The sequence below is a fragment of the Anopheles maculipalpis genome, chromosome 3RL (genome assembly GCF_943734695.1).
Source record: "Anopheles maculipalpis chromosome 3RL, idAnoMacuDA_375_x, whole genome shotgun sequence".
NCBI classification, from domain to species: Eukaryota; Metazoa; Arthropoda; class Insecta; order Diptera; family Culicidae; genus Anopheles; species Anopheles maculipalpis.
The window spans coordinates 32,067,997-32,085,509 of NC_064872.1; the positions used below are offsets into that span (position 1 = coordinate 32,067,997).

Here is a 17,513-nt window from a genome sequence, read left to right on the forward strand (position 1 = left end):
AAGATTCCAACAACACACGAAATGTACGATATAACGCCCATACTTATACGTCCGGTAATCCTATTCGGGTACGAGTCTTGTATTATGCTGGCGGAGGACACCAATGCACTCGCCATTTACGAGCGGCAGGTGCTAAGGACTATCTTTGGCGGTGTATGCGAGCTGAGCGTGTGACCAAGGAGAATGAACCACGAGCTAGCTGAGCTGTTTGGCGGTGCTAATATCCTGACGGTAGTCAAAGCCGGAAGGATACGTTGGCTGGGGCACGCGATGAGGATGCCGGACTCATGCTCTACCAAGAAGGTGCTCGTCAGTGACCCGTTCGGTACGAGGCGTAGAGAAACACAGCGAGCTCGTTGGCTGAATCAAGTGTAGTCTAACCTGTCGGAGATCGGATGCAGCGTTGGATGGAGGACTAGACCGAGTTTCCTGGAAACTTATCCGGAGCACGCCAAGAAGAAGACAAAGGTTCTGGTAGGATATCACGCCAAAACAACTGAAAACGGCAAAAACTGAACTACATAGCCCGTCAAGTCTTTTTCAGCCGTCCAGATAGGCACAGGAGATGAGATAGGCCCAAATTAAGATGGAGCGAACATTGAATTTATAGACGACGACGCTAGATTGTGATAGGTATTTGATTTAGTTTGTCTTGATCACTATATCAATGTAATAAACCTTCTTGTTCCTGGTTTAACGACCCTCTCAGGTCACGTTAGCTATCTTTTTTTTCCATAAGAACGCCCTGGCCGTATTGCTTTTGGCTTATGAATACCTCGTATTGAAGTTAGTCAGTCCTCACTACGAGAGGACGATCCGGATGGGATTTGATCCCTAGTCCTGACGTTTGAAGACCGGCGTCACTGACACCACCGAGCCGCCCATACACCCCTTAAGTTTATATATTTGATTAAAATAAATATATTAATTAGCTTATTCATTTGATATTCTAGTGAATAAAATATCTTTGCTTCTTTATGCTACTATCTATTGCCAGTATTGCTAGCTTAAGCTTAAGAGTTAAATTGATTTTTAGTTTTATTTGCTGTTGATGAAACTTTACTAAAATTTGTACAATTGAAACACAGAATAACATAAATGTGTTTAATAGCATTATGCTTCCAATATTAATTAAAACTGTTTGACATACAAAAAAATATTGCATAATCCTGATTATTTCATCACCCCCATAAAGCATAAAAAAACTCCTCAATCAATTTTTTTGTGTGTGCTGCACCTCTATCATGCATTTTTTCGTTTTTGTTGTGTTGCGTTAAAATGTTTTATTTAAACAAACAAGAGTTCCAGCATCGGGTTTTTTTTACGGCCAGCAACCCCCCATACATACCACTCGAGTGAAAATAGATTGGCATTTCAACCGAAACAAAAAATATCAACTACACGGAAAAGGTATTAATGTTAATGTTTCCTCCAGGAGTGATAAATTATGTACCAGAAAAAAAATGGGTACAAAACTCGTTGCAATTGCACGTTTGTTTCAACGGCCGTGCGAACGCATACTCTCATCCCTTTTCCGCCATCCAAAAGGGTTCTTCATGTGCATCATAAAATGCATTCATTTTACCAGCAACGCATAACGAAACCAACAGAAAAAGCGGTACATTTCGAATTTTGTTGTTAATTTCCGCTACCTTTTTTCTTTTTCTTTGTACCACTCAGTGTCCGCGCCGCTGCCTCTGCCAATAATCATACATTATTTATCGCGGTACAATTTATTCTGCATTGCCAAGTGATAACGACACATTTTCATTAAAACTCCAATAAATGGTCGGTGTTTTCTCGTGGGGTTTGGATGCTCCATCAAACCCACCGTATAACGCCGTGATGCGCACATACATTCAACAAACCAAAAACAATGGGGTGCACATGGGTACGCAATCGTCCCGCGGCAGGATTAATGCACGGCAGGAAAATCATAATTAACAAAATCGAGAAAAAAAAACCCCGAATAAATAAATGTATGTTTTCCTTTGTTCTGGGACTGCAGCAAACGGACTACGGATGGTTGCCCCGTTCGATTTTAACCAACGGAGATATAAAATACATCGTATGAAATTCCCGCTCCGAAGAAAAAACACAATCTCGAGTAGGCAAACATTTTGAAAAATTATTTTTTCCGAATCAAATATATCCTCGTCGTAGCAGTAGAGCTTTTACTAGCTCGCATTGATGGAACCGGGGAGGTGTGCGGGCGTGCGAGGTCGACGGTTTCAAAAGGCATAATAAAACCGGGTAGCCAGCCAGCGAGCGCCACAGCAAAACGACAGAACTGCATGTGCAATCGATATTATAATGGGATATGCGCGCCTACCCAGCGCATACCCAAAACAACATCAATAGCGTGTGGTGGTATCGCGGAAAAACGGTAAAACCCCAACGATTTTGTTTACTTTCCCTTCCAGCCATCCAGCACTCGCATCCCAATAGTCGTTCGGCCCACCCTGTCCGACGCACGGAATGTTATACATCACCACCAGCAGCGTCCGGCAGCTCTGCAAAAAGGATAATATTTCAGATATGTGCTGTAGATATATAAATATATAACTATACATATTTTCCAACGCAATATTCACCCGAATCGTGGTTTGGTGGGGGATGCGTAACGCACACACAAGCGTACATTCAGCAAGGTGCATACGATGCATTCATGCTTCAACGAGCGCGCATTTAATTTTGGCAACCGAATTAAGTTCGCATGCAGCATTTGCAGCGTGGGGATAAGCCAACTTGACGAAATGGAAAGCACATACACACAGGAACGGCAAAAAAAAATCCTGAGCCGAAATAAACGGTACGCAAAAAGCCAGCAACGGTTTCGCCGATCGAAATGCATTTTCGATGCATGAAATAATGCAACTCAAATACGCACACATACACAGTTGGTGCGTCGTTATCGAGCCGTGGTTTTTTGTTTTGTTTTGCAAGCGCAATTGGGTTGCACCCAGCCACGGTAACGGACGGTAAATGGTTCAGGCTCAGGACGTAAGTTAACACAGCAGGATGCAACGCCCCATCGGTGGGTATTACGCTGCAGCGATATGCAGTGCTGTATGTGAGTATGTTATGCTGCCCGCGCCATGTGTGTGCCATCGGGAATATAAAACCTTCATACACATTCTGATGCACTCGCTCTCTCTCTCTCTTTCAGTCTCTCGCTTCCGTTTTGGCTATAAAGGCTATTGCATGGTACTGTAAAATAAAAACTGAATAAAAATATATCAATTTATTTATATATTTTTTCCTCGCTGTACAGCGAACGTTGGCCGAAGGATATGGAACGCACACTGCAAGCGGTCGGGGGAGAGGATGGAAATTGAAAATGGAAAAACAAACACCACGTTCTGACCCAGGCGAACTGCACCGGGAATCGCAAAAATATGCAGAATGCGAAATGTAATCAGCGACCGAAAGTGGGTGGATGGATGGATGGTACACGGTCATCCGTGGTACGCGGGTGACAGGTTTGGCCAACGGTCCGTCACAAAGATACCGGGAGTAACGGAAACAATGCCAATTGTTGGTGAAGAGAAAGTTGTGTGTTCGAGCGTTCGATGCGAAACGGTTCACGAATGTACTCCCTGCTACTACCGGAGGGGGAGATGAGGGGAAGCGAAACTGCATAAATATTGATTGCATAATGAAACATACACACATTCGCACATACGCCCGCAAAAATACTTTGAAAGTCGCGGACTGGAAGGAAGAAAAAAAACTGTTGCTAGGGAATTCGAATGAATAGCGAGAAAACGATAACTGGACGCGCGTTTGGTGCGCGAATCCCATAACCCGCGTGGATGACCATTCTCTCCCGGGTGGTTCCCTGGGTCAACAGCACATACACACATTTGTACGTATGTACCGCGCACGTACAGACTGCGTACGGTGCCGAGAGACACTTTCCCAACCCAGCAAAAAGCGAGAAACTACCAGAATTTGAACCATCTCGCGGGACTGGCTAGAGCACTGGATGCCTTTGTCCCTTTCAGCAAGCATCCCCACACACACACACACAGACACGTGAGCAAGCAGCGAATCAATGAAGGGTGATATTGATTTGTTTGCAACTCTTCACTCCACCTGCTCGCACACCCATCAAAACCTGGCAAACAGCAGTAGCATTGTTGCCCGTGATGAAACAAGACATGTTTCCATCCGATCCATCCAACATCGAACGTTTGTTTGGTTTGCAATATTTTACTCGCATTGTGCAAAAGTTTGCTTATAGTCAAGGATGGCTTTTTTGTATTTGGTTCTTTGTTTCCATGAATTTATAAATCCTGCGCGAGAGAAAAAGATAAGCTTTATGGGGAATATTTTGTTTAAAAAAATGAAAATAAATTAGATAAAAAATAACGACAAAAGTGAAAGTTTTGAATTGAACTTTAAAGTACTTAAGCACATAAATAAAATAACTTTACAGTTGCTTTCACACTAGAACTATCGGATCAGCCATTTTGACTGGTTTCATACCTTTATTATTCATAGTTAAACAATTCTGCGAAGTGTTGGTGCATATTAAATATTTAAAATCTATTCTAGCATTGACATCATGGGCAATTGTTTGTGGAACGATGAACAGAGCATCGTATTTCAGTGCAAAATACTTACAGAAACGTAATTATACATAACCAACAGACGTATTCCTTGCAATATAACTATAAAATAGTACATGATATACAAGAAATAAAATAAAAGAAATAAAAAGAAACGATTTTTTAATGCTGATGTAAGAAACAATCAATTAAATGTGTATTGAGACAAGTATACAAACTTAAATACAAATATGAAAATGTGAGTCAGATCCTAAAAATTATTCATTTGACAACCACCAGTCAAATTGACTGGTCGCAGTAGAATGACACCGCACCAAAATTGCGGTAGTTCTAGTGTTAAACGTGTGCATTCAATACAATAACTAAAAAAAGATTGAAGAAATTACCATGTTAAAACCGGTGCCACTATCGCCTTAACACCCGGAGCGACCCAAAACCACAAAAATATAACAATTATTATAATTACTTAATTACAACATTAAACTAACATTAATATTTCCGAATTACCCTCGTTGGCCGCGAATTGCGGATTGCCTATCTGTAGGGGCAAACATTTCAGGAACTGTTCAACAAAAAAAGTTGCAAAAAAAACTGTATTAATTTGGTTTTTTCCCTATTTTAGTTTGTAATAGCCATGTTAACATCTCCAGAGCGTACGTAATTAAATTAAAAACTTTAAGTATTCAACAAACGGACAGAAACAAAAGGACCACACAAAGGAAGCAAACAAATGCCAAAAAGTTGAACTCGACAAACTTGACCTACAAAAGTAAGTACTCAATCGATAAACGAAAGAAGCGCAAGAGAAAGAAACATTCCTACTGGAATGGTGAACCGTGAAAGTTTTGACCGCTAGCTGCCATCGACATCCACGCAAAAGGAAGCAACAAGAAAACGGAGCCGGTGACAAGAAGCCTTGGCGTTCCTTCAAGAAGCAGCGAATTCATTCATAACATCGGGCACACACTCGAGAAAGCGCGAAAGCGCCATCGTAGTAATGGTGTCAGATACTACTCTCATGCTTGTAGCGTAGTAGTAGCAGCAGTCCGGAGTATGAGCAGCAGTTGGAAGAGAAATCTAACAGCGAAAAAAAAAAAACTCGCACACTCACACACAACTCGCAGCATTGATGCTGCTATGACCATCGACCGAATGATAGCAAGGACGATGATAGCAAGGAAAGAAGGATCGTGTGTTGAGTTTTCCCCCACTTATATGTGCCACCAGCATCGTGGCAGGGAAAGGGACACACATCGTGACCATGTGAAACGTGGCAGCAGTAGTCAATGGCAAACAGCCATACAGCTAGCGAAGCGTGAAGAAGGGAAAAGGTTAGCCCTTCACATGACCAACACTACTAGCATTTTACGGTAACCTTCTTCTCCGGGTTTTTGCACTATCTTACGCGAAACACGACTTTCGCGAGCGTGATTCAGTGCTTACCCGTACGGTGATGGTGGTGGTTGAAGGTTCCGCGATGCAGATGCATTCCTAACCACCTCATTCGGCAGACAAACCAACGAAAAATGCTTGCATGTGTATTGTGAGTGCATACGGTACGGTCCTTCCGGTTTTTGTCTTCCAAAAATTTGTTTTCCTGTTATGGAAAACCTTGTGACGATGCAACGAAAAGATTTTTTGATTAGAATTTTCCGATTTAGTTTTTTTTTACTTTTATTTGCAAAAACATAGATCTTCTCTAACCTTGAGAAACTTTACTTAATCTATTAGAATCTAAATATACAACATTACATTCAATACAATAATTACCTTTAAAACCTTTGTTATTTCTATTTTCAGAATATCAAATTCATTAAAATTGTAGATGTAGGCTGTATAGCATAAGGATAATAGCATAAGTGAAAATGATATTAATTTTTTAAAGCTTTGCAAAAAAAAATATACTGAATAAGGTCACGCCGGGCATCCAATGGTTTACTAACTAGACTTGATGATAGACCAAGGGGTTGGATAGTCCGACCTGACTACGAGGGATCGTATCCGGATGAGAATTGAACCCTGGTCCTGCTGTAAGAAGACTTTCGCCGCTATCGCTTCCTACACCAGGCCCAATCTATTGCATTACAGGTTTTACCTAGCCAATTCGGCATCGTCAAACTATTATCGGGCAACGTCAATGCTTATTCTGGCGCCGTAAACTCTCAATTGGGCATCGTCCATTCTATTCGGGAGTCGTCTGTCAAATCGATGGCTCCGTTGTGTTTGATCCATAAAGCTCTACAAAAATGCAAAAACCAGCTGTTGTTTTTCGACAAATCCGATCGCTTTCGCCGGATGGAAGTTCCGAAAGGTCTCGTATCTTCAACTGACGATTGTTAACCACCAAATTCTTTATTTGGTCGACGTGGGCTTACCCGTCGAACGAGGTGGATGGTCTCCCCGGACGGTCCTCGCCTTCGACCTTCTCAAGGCCATTCTTGAAATCACTGTACCATCACTTGTATGCATTTTTCTTCGAAATAAATTCTTCCCCGAAGGCTTTTTGTAACATTCGCTATATTTTCGCAGCGTTTATTTCATTGCGCATTGTTTATTTGTTACATGCGCGCTGCTCCACAAACTTGGACATGGTCAATATGGATAAAAACACTTGGCGCAGCTCCGAAAACAAACTGTCACTCCTAGTAGGGTTGATGTTGTGACTTGTAACGTGGCAGAACTGGCTTTGCTGTTTGGCTCTGCTATTTTTTGCGTTATATTTGTTCAAATTTCTGATACAGTGATGATGATACGGTCTGCTGATGTAAATAAGCCCCTGAAGACAACTATTCATTTTGCTGGTTTAACAGAATAGAAAGAAAAGTTCAGCAGAAATTTCACTACATGATTGCAATTTTCCTGTAATTTAAATCCCACTAACTATTTGAAAAATTGCGCTTTGTAATTCAAAAGTTCTATGATATAGATCGAAACCCTGTAAAATAAGTTACATTCATAACGCACCATACCAAATTCCATTATGTAAAATACACCCTTTCCCAGATCTTGTTCTGCAGACTTGCCCCTATTGGTACAGATTTCGTCGGCAGCTACCATGCTGGGTTTGTTGGAGACAAATCAACCACCGACCAAACCTTCACTCTTCGGCAGATCCTCCAGAAGTGCCCTGTTTATCGGCTTCAAGGCGGCCTACGATATCATAGATCGAAATGAGCTATGGAAAATAATGCAGCGGCACCACTTTCGTGGAAAGTTGATCCAGCTGTTAAAGGCCAACATGAATGGGGTGCAGTGCAGAGTGAGAGTATCGAACATGTTGTCGGAATCGATCGAACCTCACAGGGGTCTGAGGCATGGGGACGGACTCTCCTGTCTACTGTTCAATATAGCCTTGGAAGGTGTCATACGAAGCAAGGGGCTAAACAACGACATCCGTGGCACGATTCTCTACCAGTCTCTCCAATTTCTTGGCTCTGCCGATGACATTGACATCGTTGGCAAGATGACAGCGAAGGTGTGTGAGGCGTACACCCGACTGAAACGGTAAGCAGCAAGAATTGGATTGATGATCAATGCGACGAAGACGAAATACCTGCTTGCTGGAGGATCTGATCGTGATAGAGCCCGATTGGGAAGCAGCGTGTTAGTCGACGGCGACGATCTCGAGGTGGTAGAAGAGTTCAGCTATCTTGGGACTGTCGTAACTTCGGATAACGATGTCAGAAGCGAAATCCAGAGACGCATTGTTCAGGGGAATCGTGCCTACTACGGCCTTCACCGCCTGTTGAGATCCAGAAGACTTCGAGACCGCATGAAATTTGAGATATATCGCACACTGACTCGCCCGGTGGTCCTATATGGCCACGAGTCTTGGACCATCCGAGCGAAGGATGCAAACGCTCTTGGCGTGTTTGAGCGACGCATCCTCCGGACCATCTTTGGCGGTGTGTTCGAGCATAGAGTGTGGAGGAGAAGGATGAACCACGAGCTTGCTGAGCTATACGGAGAACCGGACACCCTGACGGTAGCAAAGGCCGGCAGGATACGATGGCTGAGGCATGTTATGAGGACGCCGGACTCATGCCCCGCCAAGAAGGTATTCATGGATGGGAAGCTGCAGCCAGGGATCGTACACAGTAAAGTGTTTGTTGAAACCTACTAGAACCTTATTAATAAATTAATCTTATTTTTATGAACACCACTGTGTCCTATATCATATTGGCATTAGACCATTATTAGGGCTTTACATTTTTGTGTATTACAAATTAATTCCGTTTGGGGACACAATTTACTTTTTTTGTCAGTGTTAAAAATGCCTGATTACTTTGAAGCTGTTTCTTTTTTGTATACAAGTTGCTTTGTCATTTTAGAATTCTGTGAATAATTAGCTAACCATTTATGAATCCAACATAACATTTGCTTCTCAATTATTTCTTTCGTTTGTAACACGTTTATATCAATTCCCAGGATAGTTTTCTACCACTGCTACCCATATGTCAGCACTAAAAATTCGCTCTGCACAGTATGTGTGTTTCATTAGTCTCACCAACTTAACATACCTTTTACCGAGAAAACGTATTAAACGATATCCAAACCCTTTCCATTCGGTAATGTACCTACCAAAACCTGCAACGATACACACAACTACTGCTGCACCCGTGGCCCTAAGATATCGCCCAACGCTTCCCATCTTTACCGGTGGAAAAGTGAACGACCTACAGAACGCATCCTTTGCCCGGCTGTTAAACATGATACTTTCGTTGGCATCTAGAGAGCAAGCGATAGTGCGGGGTGATTTTATAGTACCGTGCTTCGACGGTAGTACCGAAACCCATGCATGACCCTTCTTCCCTAAAACGGGACACGCATTTTGTCATCCTGGATGAGTTTTTCTCCAAATTAGGAACGTCCCACAAGTGAGCATCCGTCGAGGGAAAGAGCATGCAGCAACGAATGTTGCTGCTAACAATCTTTACGCCATAAATCAAACCAAAACACAGGAAAGTCGTAGGGGAAGACCAAAAAAAAAAAGCTGCCCAAATGTTTCATTTCCAGTGTGACATTGGGCGCGACAATAATTTTACATTTCCCAACCGATAATGTTTAACCTTCTTTGGGAGTTTAATCAATTTTTATACAATTTGAACAACACAAAAGCAGTGTAAAGAGGAATTTGTGATGCGATTTCGGGGGAGGTTTTCCTTTCTTGACGGATAAATAAATCATCTACCATCATGTGATTTTATTTTAAATTAAAAATAAAATTCCAAACCTCGCACCAGCGGCTAACAGATTTGCTATTCAGCTTATTTATTATTTCTACCTTTAGCGTCGTGTACCGCAAAACGCCATATCCGTCGATGGTGCTTCAAAATATCAAACGTTCAATGCAAACGTTCGCTCGCCCGCCTGATTGGCAAGTCGACGGCAGACGGCAGCAAATCGTCACCAGATGTGTGCACCGAACTGCTCAACGCTCGTAAGGGTGAGAGGGTACGGTACGGGCACACTCACACACGTGCCCTTGCGTGGTATTCTTGCGTGGGACGCAACCAATATCGGGTGCTCATCGTTAGCAAATCCAAATTCCTAGAAACGAGCGCAACTGAAACGAATGAAAATCCCGCGTCCTCCCGTAAAATAGGCCTGCACGCAGTTTGCCCAAATCCAGAAGCAGGAGCAAAAGGGGGGGAGGGTTGCATGACAGCGTTTTCCAATCCTTTGTGCGGTCGTTGTCCTTTTTGGTCCTGGTAGGTAGGTCCCTTGCTGTACATCTCTTGCACCGTATACGGCGGGAGGGTTTTACGCACCGACACACACACACATACACAGTGCCGACCGGGGCTTCATTCCATTTTGGGACGGGCACGCGAAACGCTGCATCATGCACACACACACACGCTAGTGCGTAGTAGTTGCACCGTGCACGGATGTGGTGTTGGTTGAATTTTCGAAGCAAGCTCTGGCCGAACTTCAGCTTGGGAGAAGCAAAAAAAGGCCCTTTGCATTGGCCAACGCCAAAATGAATGATAGTAGTCAGGTGGGTTTTGGTGGCCCGCTGAACGAGAGGGACAGTGAGCAATGCGTAAGCCTAACGCGAAAGCAATACGTACACCATTGGCGTATGTGCGCAACTCTGGACTGCGCGTTTGTGTGGAGCTGGGCGATGCTTTCCGAATCGACAGATTGAAGGAAAATGGACGGGCAGTAGGTTGGGAATGGTTGTGTTGAAGCTTCGAAAGTAGCCATACTATACTCAATGATTCTGCCCAACTTTATGTTCAGCAATCGATTAATGGGGTATTAATTGTAAAACCATTAGATTGTTTAGGAAATTTCGTTTCAAAGTTTTATTAACTTAGTAAGAAACAGAAAACTAAACGATGATTAACCATATTTTAATAGAATATACAAAGAAAAGACCTAAATTTCATAAAATTACACATTGCAGGGGTTTTCAGGCTGTTTCTAGACTTCAACCGCATTTTCTTTTCTACAATAGGCGTATCAGATGTAGTAATTTTGGTTGGAATAATTCCGGAACTTCCTGTGTCAAAGCGATTGGACACAAGTTACCACGGAAGGAAAAAATGAAGTCAGCTCGACCTATTTACTTTCTGTTAATATGCAGAGGAAGCATTATTCCAATGAAGCGATCGTATGCAAAGCACGAAATTTTCTGTCATAAAGGTGGAAGGATGAAAATTTTAAATCAAAATTCCAGAAATATTTCAATTAAAAATACCAAGCCTGGTAGGACTATGTCATATTTTCGTCGGAATTTTATTTTCTGTGGGTATGATTTTATGTTTTTGGCAAGTTATATTTGTAAATTCTATAATATCGAGCAGTTTTTCTATAGGGGTTTTCGACCAGGGAAAGCGATAAAATAATAAATAGAATTTCGAATAGGATTTTTTTGGCTAAAGAGTAATATACTATGTAAGTCCACAGTTATTTGTGAACATGACTAAGTAGGACAAATTGAAAATATTGAAACTATTGGTTTATAAAATCCAAAAATTCTTATGTTAACTAGTATTAATATAGTTTTAATAAGTCAATAAACTTTCTACTCAAATCATGTTTAATTATTTTTTTCGTAAATTGAGTCATTTAAATTAAAACTATGGTTCAGTGTGGAATTATTCAAATTACAGTATGAACAGACTCGTTCTACTTTTTTATCTGTAGGAAACTGTAATGGTAATAATGGTATTGTAATCAATCTTGAAAGGTGGAGCAATAAAAACAATATTTTTGCAATTATTTTTTAATATTTTTACTTTATTTGGGTATGACAGTTCTACGCCGTATAGTTTTTTTTAATTATTTTTAAAAAATAATATAATAAGACATCACGTATGGAGGTTTAGCGCTGCATACTAGAGAAAGCTGAAGGTTTCCCTGACGCCTCTGATACCCAATCAATTTATTGATAAATTTTGTCGCAGCACAAGCTAGCAGAAGAAAAAACAAATATGACTGGTATAAAAAAAAATCTTGTTTTTTCCAAAGAAATATTTTCGATGCAAAATTTAAATTAAAAAAAAAATTACGTAAATAAAATATTATATTTTCGAACACACCGAAGCGGGAAAAAATCAACAACGCGCTCACCACTACCGAATATTCAAATTTTTCCAATTTTCCCCCACCACAGGACTATCAGAAACGCGACGACGACGTCGGGGACTCGTGTGTGTGTTTTTAATAAACATTTTAAAAATATTATTGCCTGACCAGCAGTACCACAGGTTGGGTAAGGATGATGACCGCGTCGATAGGGAACACACCACGCTACATTCCTACTATATTCAACCGGAATGGGGACCACGAGAGCTCGAGCTCGCAACAATGCATGGCAAGAGGCGAAAAAAAAATCGCCAAACTCAACGCAAACCCCGGATCGCGGGGAAATTGCGTGGTGTGCGTAAGCCATTCCCTCCCTTCCTCCCTTCTCTTCTCATCGCATCTGGCCTTTGTAGCATACATATCATACATAGAGACGGACAACGACAGGAGCGTTAAAAAAAAAAAACACACACACACAGCCGCATCAGGAGGCCCCGCTTGTCCTTGGTTGCTTTCCTCTGCCAGGACAAAGTTTAATAAAAATTCTATCACACAGCGTGTATGTGTGCGAGTCCTTGTGTATGTGGAACCCCTGTTCGCAGGGGAAAAACCCCGTCGTTGAGCCAAAGGGAAACCAAAATGGGAAAAGGGTGTACTTTTTTTTCTCGCTGACTGTTTTTACTCCCGATATTCCTGGTCCTGGCGCAAAGGATTGCCAGCATCCATCCAACGCACAAACCGGGTTGTTATTTTTTCTCGCTCGTCCTCCTCCCGTTAGACAGGCTGCGTGTGTGTGTGTGTGTGTGTGTGTGTGTGTGTGTGTGTGTGCAAATTTGATTTTTTTTTGTTCGTTGTACTTTCTCCCGTTTGCATGAAAATCTCAACGAGCTGCGGGTTGCGTAAGGAAAGAAAATACGGCGACAATTCGGTGCACGTTCTTCGCAATGGCATGTAGGCAACCCCCACATGTGTGCACATATACTACTCGCACACAAAACGGACCATGCCAAAAGCAGCGGCATAGCATCACCAACAGCAGCAGCAGCATCCTGTCGCCTTTGTTGACGGCGTTTGAACGCAAACGAAACGCAAACCGTTTGTGCAACGATCGGGGGAGTTTGGTGCGCTTCGGTGCGTTTGCCTGAAGCCTTGTCCATCGAGCATCAGCACAACAAGGGCCAAATTCTGCCAGGTGAAAATGGCAGAATTGCCGGGGATTCATCAAAGCTTAACCAGAAGGCTGGCCACGACCAAATCCCACCGTCGTTACAGCGAATTGATCAAGCACAAAGCGAAACTCTGGCATTGTGTGTGTGTGTGTGTGTGTGTGTGTGTGTGTGTGTGTGTGTGTGTGTGTGTGTGTGTGTGTGTGTGTGTGTGTGTTTGAGATGTAAGTAGATTGAGTTTTGCAGTAAAACAATGATGGAATACTCATATTCATTACAGGAATTAATTAAAATATAAAGAAAATTTCAAGAACAGGTGTCGTAAGAATTGCAGCATTTTTATTCGAAATCGGTTGCACAACGTTGGGTTTAAAATATTATTCGGCATGCCGCTATTTGAAGACATTTTTTATCCTTTTTTATCCCATAAAAGAGTGTTAATAATGTGTTGAACATGAAGGATGCAATTAAGCTACTAAAACCTATGGTCTTTTGATTAATTGATAATTTATATTTATAGATACATCTGTCAACACAAGTCAATAGAAATGTACTCGGTGTGCATGATAAATTTGAAACATTTGACACACTCGTTTATAGCTCGTGATTGAGTTATCGTATCAAAACAAACGAAACGTCATTCGGAAGCCACAAGTGTTTGAAAACAGTGAAGAAAATGTCGAGTGACCTTAATAAGTGGGACTAACCGGAACTATGGAAGCAAACATCAAGACGGCGGCGGTACAACGGAAGAATCATACCAGGAAGGTCGGATTGCTTACGGAACGACGAGTTCTTCGACATTTCTTCGAGCAGCGCCTGAGGCTGAACGCGTACGACTATTTGAAGCTGCTGGACACGGTCGTCAAACTCTGGATAACCAAAGTAGCCAATGGTAGATGTGTGTGTGGTTAACGTATGTGTGGTTAACAGATTCGGCGTCTTGCCCCACCCCCAATCCCCGGGGTGGTGGGAGCCTCGCAGCTCCCCGGGCCTTAACCCGATAGACTATTTCGTGTGGGGCATGGTTAAATGGGACACCAACCGAACGTCCTGCAACACAAAAGCAGAAATAGTGCAAAAAATTAGGACCGTTTTTGCGGACCTATCCAGGACCTTGCTCCAGACTCCGGAAGAGGATACAGACGGTCATCGATGCCTAGGGTGGTTACTTTGTGTAATTTGTGCAGCCAACATGGTAAGCTAAACTAAAAAGCTAAAACATTTTTTCTTATTTGCTTTATTAAAACAAAACAAATGGTTTCCAATTCCCACCGGAACTGTCAAATTTATTGTGCACACCGTGTAGTTAGTTGGAAGAAGTAGTTTGATGTCATTATACCAGGATGTGCAGTATGGATGCTACACATTTCTTGGTATTCCATTAGATTAATTCCAACCCAATTCCATCCCAATTAGGTTATCCAATCACGTGGTATCAGCAAATCTAGTAAGCCATTAGATAGTGAACTCGGAGTAACCCATTAGATGGCCATTAGATGGCCATGAATTAGATGAATTTGGAGGTCGTCAAGTCAAGCATTTGCCAAAAAATTTCTTACATTATCGTATTTTAAATAAGAAATCTTCAATGAAGCAGAATGTAATATCATATTTAAATGTTCCCCAAAAAGTTATTTCATACGGCAATTTTTTCGTTTTTAACTTTAAAACTTCGAGAGGATTTGCCCTGTCATTCAGGGTGTTCCTTGACTTAATTTTACCCATAGCTGCGATGGAGATGCGATAGAGACGAGATTCGATTTCGGCTTCTGCTTTGTGGAGATACGCACCACAAATGTTCCTTCAGGAAACATCATGAGATAATAGACGTGAGTACGACAGTGAGTTAGTCCAACGAATTGTTGCAGGTAAAGAATTCGTTAGTTCTCTTTATTTTATGTAGTATTCCTTCCCTGATGCTTCTACCCCGAAAAGGCCTCTGCCCCCTTTCCATTACACTTTAGATCTTCTAAAAGATCCAAGAGATAAATCAAAATTGTTCTTTAGCTTGTACAAAATACTGCTGGACTGATAATGATAATCTCAGTTGAAATGAATTAATATTTTATAAAGGAATACAATAAAAACATTTTAAGCAGTTTTCTATGAGCAAAAGGGTGGATTTACATTCGACAAACACAAGCAAAAAATACACAGTCAACACAGTCTGTGGGTCTTAACGCGTCAGGACCCTGGGTATCCTTTGGGTTCCGAAACATTCCTCCGTAGCAAGTCTGACTTATCCGGCACGGACTACGTGGCATCAATAAGTCTAATATGCTATTGTACGACCGGCAAACCCCTGGAGATCATTAATTCAAGAATTATAAGTAACCTTTACCGCACCTTGATACGTCCGGTAGTCCTCTACACGTACGAGTCTTGGACTATGCTGACGGAGGACGCCAATGCACTCACCATTTTCGAACGGCGGATGCTAAGAACTCTCTTTGACGGTGTGTGCAAGCAAGGCGTGCGGCGAAGGAGAATGGTAGTCAAAGTCTGGGGCACGTGATGAGGATGCCGGACTCATGCCCCATCAAGAAAGTGCTCGTCAGCGTCAGCGCGCTTGAGCTCGTTGGCTGGATCAAGTGGAGTCTAACCTGTCGGAGATCGAATGCAGCCCTGAGCAGGCCAAGAAGAAGAAGAAGGAAATAAGCAACCTTCACAATTGCTCAGAGATTTCAACAAACGTTAACGAGAGTATTAAGTGGATAATTCTACACAAACAGCAACAGAACACTCCTATTACTTATTACTACCTATCTTAACCATATCTCCTCCTATTACTACCTATCTTAACCATATCTTGAGCTTAAGTTGACAACAATCCTTAACAATTGTTCCTCAATACATAATTGAAACATTCCAAACATACATTTACCCTAGAGCGAGTATCCTTCTGGTATAATCAATGAACAACTTCCCAGTATTGAATAGAAAAATATCCTTTCGGGAGTTCTTTACCCATCAGCATCATCATCATCTTCTTAGTATATCGCCTTGTACAGAGGAGAGTCATAACCGTCAACACTTGAGTAATTTTCCAAAAGCAAAGTACGGGGCAATAGCGAGCCGTTTCAACCATTCAATTCGTCCACAGCAACCGTTTGCCTACCCGCGGATGGGGATGAAATGGTTCGCGAAGCACGGCACAGGATAATGCACCGCAAATCCTTCCATTATGTATATTTTTTCTACGAGATTTCATTCATCCCTTCAATATTGACTCACACGCATACACACGTGCAACACAGAGAGACAGAGACCGTGTGGAACGCGCTTGCACAAACCAGAATTCAAATGTTTGGCGACGTCCCGCAACAGAACGAGTAGGGGAAAAACATAAACCGTAACAACTGCACGGAATGATCCTGTTTCTATTATTTTGACTGCTGAAGAGAGGAAATGGGACGAAACCAACGAAAAAAAAAAGAAACCCCTGGCCATCCATTAGCAGCCATTGCATGGCCCCTTTTCCCCTGTGTTCTTCCTCCAGGTTTCCGGTTACCCCGTGCAAACCACTTTGCCACCGTGGCAAACATCTTCGTCCGCGGCTCCGTTCGCTTCGGGTTTTGTACCAACCAACCCTCCGGAAATACATACACAGAGACACAAACACACTCAAGGCGGTGAGACTAGAATCCGGCGAAATGTGATGCAAAGGGAGAAGAAGCAGTAAAGAATCCTGATATACTGATCCCCAGGTCCACGCTCGGACGATTGTAATCGTCCTTCATTTACCTGCACCATTTTTAAAAATGTTTTGCTCGCGCGGTCCGCTCCGTTGATGGGTTTTGATAGGACCAAAGATTGCAGGGTTCGTCCTTTTTCGCTCTCGATTGACGACGTGCTTCGTGGTGGCGCGGTGCCTGTATGCAGGAACTGGCTCGATGAGGAAAGGGACACAAACACACACGCACACGCAAACCACTTTGTCGACTGCTACTTCGATTGCAAAACGTTGACACTGTACAGTACACTGGCCCGGTTTGGGTAGCCGGATAAGGGGTAGGGGTCCTTTGCACTGTTGACTTTCAACAAACTCGTAACCAAGGCAAACCTGCACGTAACCGGGATGGGCCTACTGCGATCGGACTTTGCCTCGAAGAGTTTTGTTTGTTGTATGATGCACTTAAAAAATCACTATTGTACATGAGGCGAGTATCACTTGTACCACGATTGGCAAACACGATTTTGATTAGAATTTATCCAAAATTGCACTCCACCAAAC

The 17,513-nt window shown here is 42.3% G+C and overlaps 1 protein-coding gene across 1 annotated transcript in view; it reads right to left on the reverse strand.

Annotated features, from left to right (window-relative positions):
• LOC126564923 (neuroguidin) overlaps positions 1–17,121 on the reverse strand; it is a 34,611-nt gene extending 17,490 nt beyond the window's left edge. The window contains exon 1 of the mRNA XM_050222049.1: positions 17,024–17,121. Coding sequence (XP_050078006.1) covers positions 17,024–17,032 — 9 coding nt within the window. The 5' untranslated portion in view covers positions 17,033–17,121. The remainder of the gene's footprint in view (positions 1–17,023) is intronic.
• Between the last annotated feature and the right edge of the window lie 392 nt (positions 17,122–17,513).